Source organism: Callospermophilus lateralis, chromosome 1 (assembly GCF_048772815.1).
Source record: "Callospermophilus lateralis isolate mCalLat2 chromosome 1, mCalLat2.hap1, whole genome shotgun sequence".
NCBI classification, from domain to species: Eukaryota; Metazoa; Chordata; class Mammalia; order Rodentia; family Sciuridae; genus Callospermophilus; species Callospermophilus lateralis.
The window spans coordinates 190,253,951-190,263,459 of NC_135305.1; the positions used below are offsets into that span (position 1 = coordinate 190,253,951).

The following is a 9,509-nucleotide window of genomic DNA, read 5'->3' on the forward strand; positions in this document are numbered from 1 at the left end:
CAAAATATATATTTATATAAAATATAAGCCCTTTTTGTTCAGAAAAAAACTATATGTAAATGTATGCCTGCATAGGAAAAAAATACCCAAAAGAGTATTAAAACAAATTATCTGTAGAAAGTAGAAATGTGAGCCATTCTTTTTCTTCTTTGATACATGTTTTCTAGTTTTCTCCAATGAATACAAAAAGGAAATGCCAAAAGGTTATATTATTCCATATCTGTTAAAACATAATTAAGTTCAGATAAAACTGAAGGTTTCTTTTTCTAGAACACTGTTTATACATACTTATTACTTTTGCAGACCCAATTTTCTCACTAGATCTAGGCAAACAGGTAAGTGAAACCAAAACAAACAAATAAGACTAGTAGCCTTAGCAAAGTACAAAGTAGATATTAACATTGAAGTGAGATTTGTCTTTTTGTTCCCATTCTCAACAAATGGTAGTTTGCATCATTCATTACTAGCAGCCAATACAGGAGGTTTGTCCCCTGCAACGTCTACAAGCTTTTCTAACTGGAATAATGGTCTCTTTTAGCTCCTGCATATTAGCAGAAAGATGCCCTCTGAATAACGTCCAGGTTACTAAAAGTCAAAATTTGGGGGTTAGGAGAAAGGAGGCAACTTTCTTCCCCTGGTTAATGGGATGATCCTATCCCCAGAATAGATATTAATACAATACAAACACCCTTAGTCTTAGAAGAGAGAAGAAGCTAATAACAAATATGTTTTACATCTGCTCCTGAGCTGTCATCATAATCTCCATCTCTAAAAAACAAACAAAAATGTTGCCATTGGTAGCTTTTCTATTTTAACACTATTGCTGATAATATGCTACAAAGAAAATAGGAAATTAGCTCAAACAAACAGACCAGCAAACTCATATGTATACACATTTTTAAAAGCATTCTCAAGTTCAGATGATAAAGGAAAACAATGTATATTTGATACCTCCAGCATAAGAGAATTATGCTAATTTTAGACACTGAAAAGAAGGGGTCTTCTGATTCAACTTTTTCTTATTCTTACATGGCCTGTAATAAGATACCACTCAGTATTCCACATTCAATAAAAATTACTAATGTGGGGCTGGGGATTTAGCTCCATGGTAGAACCCTTGCCTCTAATGTGCAAGGCCATGGATCTGAAACCCAGAACTATAAAAACAAATAAATAAATAAAAATTAAAAAGCAATATTTCTTTAAAAATTCTTACCAAGACCATTCTTAGTAAATTTGCATTAGGCTTAAATAATTAAAATGTATTATTTAAGTTCATTTGTAATTTATCTAACTGCCTTATTTGAATGGTCAAATCACCAAATTATTTATAATAAATAAATCAAGCCCTAATTACACTGCAATAATCTAAGAAAAGGCAATATTATTCATCCTATATAAAACCAAAGACAATAAGAATGTAAAATAATTTTCATATTAGGAGAAATATCCTATATATATCTAAAAGCTGTTTCTAACTCTGACATCTGTTGATGTCTTAGTTGACTTTTTCTAAAGTTCAAAAGCTGGCTGCCAAATAAACCATTAGTAAGGGAGTTTTAAATAACAATAAAAACTATTATATAAAATCATTTTAAATGTTAATTTTCGAACACTTTTGAAATATTGCTAGCTCCAAATTAAAAAACAGATGTAATCTTTATCCATGGCTTGATCTTCAAGAACATTTCAACTACCAAAATAAAAGCTTCTTATTTTTCAGAATGGGTATATACAAAAATCTTTCTATGAAAAAAGATTCTTGCACATACAGAGTTGTCACCTGAGAGTAAACAATCTGGGCAATCATTCACAATTCCTATTTTTCTGTGGAAGAACACACACTGCCAAATAGCAGATCAGAGATGGTTTACCAATTGGTACTAAAATAGGACTGAGCCACTCATTCATATAATCAGCAAAGAAACTACACCATCACCAAGCCAACAAGAATGGGATTGGGGGCTAGCAGTCTAGCAACAAGCCCCTTCTTTTCACCATCTGTACAGTCCCCTCAGACTTAATTTTAACCTTTGTAACATCCCTTGCATTTCTTTTCTCCCTCAAGGCTGCCATTCCCTAATGTTCATTGTAATCATATTTTACCTATATAAAAGTGTTGAGGGCCATATTATCTACTAACCACAACAATCTGTTCCCTATCTATGCTCCTCCAGAAATGCCCTCCCATACCAAGATACAAGGAAAGAGGTAGAAAATGAGGGATATTTGTAATAGTCAGGAAGGCTTAGATTTCTACTGTCAAAATAAATGTTTATCTAAGTTAAAAGGTATAAAAGGTATGAAAATACTTTTCACTGAATTTAAAAACATGTGTGTATGTGTAGTGTTCATTCATCTGATAAGTGCACCCATGGACCAAGCACTATTAGAATTATATGGATAATCTCAATCTTTATATAAGAGCTCCATGAAATAGACACTTATTATGACAATTCCCTTTGTACAGTTGAAATAACCAAGATCCAGAGAAGTATTTTTCCAAAGCTAATAAGTTAGCCCTTAAAAGAAGCTGAAATATAAAACCAGAAAATATGATTTCATAAGCCACCTTCCTAGCATTCTGCTACACTAAATACATATACCCTAAAAAGATACATACTTCTTAACTTTTTGTGTGAAAGCAAAAAGTTAGTAGAAAGAGAAAAGTATATCCTAAAAGTCTCTTTTCTGTCAGATTAGGGTATAAAAAGCAAGTTTTTTTAAAAAAATGTTTGTTTTATAAACAGGAAGGCTGTATAACTGATGGTTAAGTACATAAGCCTAGTTTAAAACTCAACTTTTGCCTTACCCATGTGCCTAAAAGTTTGTTTCCTAATCTCTAAATCCCTGTTTCCTTTACTGAGAATGGGAATAATAATAATTGTATTTCAACTTTTCTTTGAAATGGGGGTCTTATTTGTATTAGGGTTTAAAAATCATACAGGGTGCTTCTTTAAATGTACTTAGTAAAATGCAACTGTTGTCACCACTTAAGTACCAAACAGATCTGAGACTACAGGTGAACAAAATCACTTCTATTCAGAAAAAGTTCATTTTATACAAAGTGTTTCTAAGTATTGCTATCATGTTTACTTGATAATATACCTAAAGATAATATACCTATCTTACTACTAATAGATTTCAGAAAGTTAGTATGTTAAGTATCCAATTTGTTAACAATAACTGAGGTTGAATTATGTATCCAGATCTCTGTAAAACACTATATATATCTAAACAAGGAAATTTTATGATCTCTAATTTCAGAAGTTCATAATATTATTGGCAAGACAAAATTATACATGAAAGATGCATAAAAAGAATATGATTGATAAGTGTAACAAAATTGAATAAAAGAAAAAGAAGTACATAAGGTGAAAAGTAAGTTTGGTAAGACTCAGCGTTGAAGATTAGTTAATATTTAGACAGCTAAGGAGAAGAAAAAGAAGCATTCCTGATGAAAGGTAAAATGACAAAAACAAGCATGGTTTGTTCAATAAACAGTGAAGAGAAATGTATTATTGGGACTATGGGAAATAAATTTTAATAGGAAGGATACACTGATTATGAAAATCTGGCTATGGAATGAATGTGGACCTGCAATAATGAGCCCCTAAAGCATGGTCCTTAAAACAAATCTTTAGAAGGCATTTGAAATATAGAGCTATGTTTCCTTGATTAGAAATGGTCACAGTAGAAATATTATATATTTCAAAGAATTTAATAGACACTATGTTAATTTTTTTAAAAGAAAAAACTCAAGAGATAATTATTGAAGTTTGATGATAGAAGGATATCAGCATATCATTCTGGCTATGATTTTTTTTTAGATGCTTAACATCTTTCATTACAGTTTTTTTTTTTAATCCAGAATAAATTTAGAATATTACTAAAAAAAAAAAACAATCATATAATTATATTCTAATATATTCATAAATATCCTGCAACCACCTAAAACATGATAAAAGACTGAGAATAAAACAGACTATTGGGAAGTTCTACTAATCAAGGTTTTACAAATTAAGAATTAATTCAAGAAATTCCATTTACTTCAAAGAAGCATTTATAGCCATTAATTTTAACTCAAAATAGTTTGACCAAATATTTTTCATTTTTGATTATAAAAATTCTAGTTAAGATACTGCAAATAAAACAACAAATTATTAAAAGACAAAATTAATGCCAATCTTAAACCACTTTGCTTTGTGGTTTCTGACACTGAAAAGTAAATTTCACACAATGACAAAATTAATACATACTGACATGGATCCCCACAGCTGTTAATACCAGCAACACATGGCATCAACTCCTCACCCAAAAAAAAGAAAACAGACTGATTCCATTTTTATTTCTTACTACTATCTACAAGTAGGTAGCCACGTAACAACAGTTTCAATAACACAGGTAAAGTTACCCCTCTTCAAAAACATATGGCATTGCAATAAACCCCCAAATTCTTAGAAAGGAAAAATAATAATAATAATAATTATTATTATTATTATTATTACACATAGATAGTTCATAGTTGACTTTATATAACCTATTATTCCTGGGGGTGAATTTCTTTAACTTTGTCATTAACAACATTAAGCTTGGCAGTGTAGCACATATGTTATCTCATGTAGTTCTCAATGCAACATTATTTGACACATGACAAAACAGGGTTAGAAAAATTAGGTTTCCCTGCAAAAAGTCCATCCACTATACATATGTAATGAAAACAGAATCTGAACCTGTATCAGTCTGACACCAAAGCCCATAACCAGCTCATATTACTGTCCATAAAAATGGGTCAATTTATGAACAATTATATATAATGGACATAGAGATGCTTATATTACCTAACTTAAAGCATGAAATCTGAAAGAGAACTTACAATCATTATCTTTTAAATAAACTTCTAATTCAATAAGAATATTTATAAATAAGACTAAGTGATTTTAATTCTGTTTTACTGTGTTTCCCATAATTAGTATAATAGTGAATTTAATCAATATGAACTTTTGTTTCAAATGGATTTTTCTAATGTTCAATGAAACCTACCAAATTTTACTAAGTTTCTATATAAATGAAAGTTTCCTATTGAGGTTGAAAGGAAAAGTGGTCATTAAATTATCTACAAGGTAAAATAATAGTAAATTAAAATATTGCCATCAAATGTTAAAGCAATCCAACCTTGAAGCAAAATGTTTACTGCAATGGAATCAGAAGTCCTCAGAGGAAACACTTTTTGGTCTCAACACTTTCAAACACTGAATGAAAACTCACAAGACTATGTACCTCTCTAACTTCCTTTTCAGATATTTGATTTTAGTAACAGGTAAAGACCATCCATTTAAAAAAATCATTCCTTTCATGCATGCTTTCCCTCGTCCTCATGTCCACTAACTTATTAATATTTCCTCTCCATTCATACTCTCATACTACATTAACAGAGGTATAAAAAATTCAGAGCGATTCAACAAGAAACTGGCAAATTATTTTGCAAAGTATTGCCACCAAAATATAAATGGTTAGAAATGTTTTTCTGCGGTAACAACCTTTTTACAAAAAAAACACCTGTCAGTATTGGCCCAACTGTTAGTCAACTCATCTAAACTTAACCAGAGTGAGAGAAAGAGACAAAGAATTAAGTCACAAAAAATGCCAACATACAAGTTCGTGCATTGAGTCCCTATAAAGCGTAACACTTTTTATTCGTGTCTAGGATACCTAGTCAGTTGACTTGGCTGGGATTTTTTGTATAGGAAATGACCCTGGTCTGAACTCTATGCTGAGCAAGTGAAACGCCTGCTGGTGAACTATGGATCTGTCCTGGGAATCCTGTCTCACCAGTTCTCCTCAATTACTGCTTTAACTCCAGAACTAAGCACTTCAGTCACCTCTGGAGGACATCACTTCAGCTCCCATCCCGTTTCACCTGTGATGATGACGTAGGTAAGCACTTCTTTCCATAATCCCCCCCTGACAGATGGACCACGTATGATACGATATTTTAACTGCGATGAAACTGCCATCGAAAATACTCTCTCAAACAATCAAACTTTCCAAATTTAAGTGGAAATTGCCCGTAACCGTCCAAATCCATTGCACTTTGAGAGATATGACCACCAGAGACGGTTGCATTTAGAATACACCCACACAGACCCCATAGTCCAGTATTTTCTTAAACCACACTTGTAGAAAGTACTGACCCACACAGACACACATGCATTTTCGCCATCCCCACCATCTCTTGCGCGACGGCCCTAGAAGAGTTGGGGAAAAAGGATACACAGGCTACATGTGACGTTTCATGGTTTGTACCCCAAAGTTTCAAGTGCATGTTACGCTCCTGCAGCCGGAACCTCCAGAGAGGTTAAGAGAAAGAAAGAAAGAAAAGGCGCGGGGAGCGCGGGTGGGATTCTGCTGGCACAAGCCCGGATGGGGCTCGCGATCTGGACCGGATTTCCCTCCTTCCCCTTCCCCCGCCCACCCGCGCCCTGGAATTCCTCCCCCGTGGAGAGTCGCGAACAATGCGGCCGCCCGGACCCCCGCCCGCCCCGGGAGGCCCGTCACTCACCACCCAGGTCAGTGCCCCGTTGCCGCCAGCGCCGGCTCCCGCGCCGCCGCCCGACTTGGCCATGGCGGGTGCCTCCGGCTCACAGGCCCCTTAGCCGCAGCCGCCGCTCCCACCTCCCTGGGGTCCGCTGGGCCCGCTGCTCCGCACCGGACCACTCGGCTCACAGCGCTCCTAGCCGCGCCGGCCCCCGCGCCCCATCGCGGGAACCCGGAGCGGACGTCCGGCCAAGCCCGGGGAGAAGGCCGCGCCGCCTGCTGCCCTCAAACTCGAGGCGCGGCGGTCGCGTCGCCCGGGCCTAGCGCCCCGGTGAGGAGAAGGAAGAGAAAGCGGGAGGCAGCCGGCGGCGGAGTCGCAGCAGCGCTGCCTTCTTGCCTGCCCCCGGGCGCCGCAGCCAGCAGGACCGAAGCCCTCCGGGAGGTGCAAGCTGCACGAGTGCGGCCGAGGAGCCAGGGGCGTCCGGACGTGGCGGGGATGCGGAGGCGCCTTGTCCTCGCACTCCTGGAAGACAGGCTGCTCGGGTCGCCTGAGTCCTCGACGAGGTCTCCGCTGCTGCCTCAAAGGCCGCCTTCGTCCGCCACGCTTCAGCCCTGGCTTCCTCACATCCACACACCGAGAGGGACAATAAACAGAGCCGCCGCCGCCACGGTCGCCTCCCTCTTGTCCGGCATAACACCGCACACACACACACTCGCACACCGGGGAGGGAGGGTGGGAGGGAGGGCGCGGCGACCGTCCCTGCTGTCAGTCAGCTCCCTGCATCCAATCAGAGCCTTGTCTCCACAGCTTCTTGACCAATTCCAAAATTCCAAGCCTCCGGAGGGGCGGGACCCGAGGGGGAAACGTCATTGCGGGTAGCAACCGAAAGGAAGACTTGGGGTTTTTTGTTTGTGTGTGTGTCTGTGGGTTTTCCATTTGAAGGGAGAGCAGGGGCTGCTGTCAAGGGTCATTTGAGGGCGGCAAAGGGAAAAGGTCGAATTGGCCTCGGGTCGATTGTAATCCTCCAAGCGTGCTGTTTACTCTTAGAGACCTGAACGGGAAGCCCGGGCGTTTCTGTACCGGGGGGCCTCCAAGGGTGGGGGTAGGGGTGGCAGGAAGCAGCCAGGGGCCGTCCCAAAGGGAAATTATTTTTAAAGAGCGGTTGTAAACCGCAGGCAAGATGTTGTGCAGCACTGGTGCAAGAAAGGCTCCAAGTAGACACTGCTGTCGGAAAAACAAAAAATGCATCTACTCAGACCTTCTTGGTCTCCTTCCTCCTTTTTCTGCCTGCAGCCCACCCCACCCCCCCAAACAAGAATGTGGTCAGTCTCAAGACCACTGCATTTACAGAGCTTCAATGATAAGGGACGCGCAGAGAACCTTCCAGGGAAAGAATGTAGGGTGCCTTCAGTGTTCTGTTTCTACTCCTGGTTGACCTTTCTCTCCTCAAACAATGCAGAGGTGTCGCTGTCACTTTTTTCAACTCTCCAGATGTGCTCCCTACCTCAAAGGGGGCACACTTAATTTAACTGCTTTCAGTGGGATTTTCAAATGCCTACTAAGGAATAGTTTCATTCGCATTAAAGCTTTCTAAGAAAAAAAAAAAATTACCCATACAGCAACACCAAAGTCTTTGGCAGATGGAAGATGGCTTTACTTCATCCCGATTTTCAATGTAATTCCATTCAACAAGTATTTCTTGGGCACACACTGTATCACGCTGTGCCAGGCTCTGAAATGGGTTCAAAATTATAAACAGCCTCCGATTTCAAAGCCCTTCATGCTCTGGTTTGTAAGACAGACTCAAAGGGACTTAACTGTCACCAAAATTTATATATAAATTGCTGCTTCGTGAAAGTGTTTTTGTAAACTTCTCTTCCAACTGTGTATTTCGTCTTGAGGGAAAACAAAAATGTCTCAGGTCATATCTTTCAACTACATTCTTAGTCCAGCGGTGGGGAGCTCTGAAACATGGAAATAATTTAAACATAGTTGTTCTTAATTAGCTCCCTGGAGGCCATGTAATTTTGGCATATTTAGGACTTTGGTTCAGAACAGTGAAGTCTTTCTTTACCTTGAACTTGGGGTGCAAACTTGTAAATCAGGCAGGCTAGGGTCTAATCTGAGCTTTGAACCTGACCAACTAAGTATCCATGGCTTTGTTATTTAACTTAACTTCCTCAGCTTATGTCTCATTAAAAATGAGATTCTTTACTCTTTTTGATGACTTTACATCTCAAGTACACATATATTTTATATTTGAAAAGTGGTGAATGTTTTTAAGGGCTGAGATTTTTATAAATATCTATACATCAAATAGAAGCCCAACTATAAAATATCTCCTTTTTAAAACTTCAATTTCAAAACTATTCAGCTTCAGATTTTGAAGTAAATAAAATATAGTCAAAACTAAAAGTTTTAGATAATGAAAGTAATGTCCATCTTTCACTTTGCTTCTTATGAGTCACTATTGTGTCTTTAGCCATTTAAGTATGAATAAACCCTCTAATAAGTGAGTTTATTCCTTTAAATGCTGACTTAAGAGGATCACAAATAAGAATTATTGAATACACAGGCCAACCAACATTTTAAAGCAGAGATTTGTGGTGAATGATAAAAAGCATTTAGATAAAAAGTATCCCAGCTTCTAAAAATCTGTTAGTCTTTATGCAGCAAATATATTTTTATAACAAAATTAATTGTTTCCAACTTGAGCACAACTTGCTCTTCTGGGGGTAATATCAAGTAATTTTCACTTGCAAAATAATAACTGCTCCATTAAGAAGCATCTACAACAGGAATTTATAATATCAAAAACAGGACAAACCTGTGTATAATATTTAAAGAATTTCTACCCCATAGCAATTCAAAAAATTCTTGAATCAAAATTTCTAAGAAGCTTCCATGAGAGTTTATCTTAACTACTTCAGAATTTGTTTTTAGATCATGTTTCCCTATTGCATCAATCCAA

The 9,509-nt window shown here is 37.8% G+C and overlaps 1 protein-coding gene across 3 annotated transcripts in view; it reads right to left on the reverse strand.

The window, feature by feature from the left end:
- The window catches only part of Top2b (DNA topoisomerase II beta), a 57,068-nt gene extending 50,422 nt beyond the window's left edge, over positions 1-6,646 (reverse strand). For 2 of the 3 annotated variants that reach the window (XM_076842954.1, XM_076842940.1), the window contains exon 1: positions 6,563-6,646. In XM_076842954.1, the coding sequence (XP_076699069.1) occupies positions 6,563-6,625 (63 nt within the window). In that variant the 5' untranslated portion in view covers positions 6,626-6,646. The remainder of the gene's footprint in view (positions 1-6,562) is intronic. The other variant, XM_076842946.2, reaches the window with a different exon arrangement.
- Between the last annotated feature and the right edge of the window lie 2,863 nt (positions 6,647-9,509).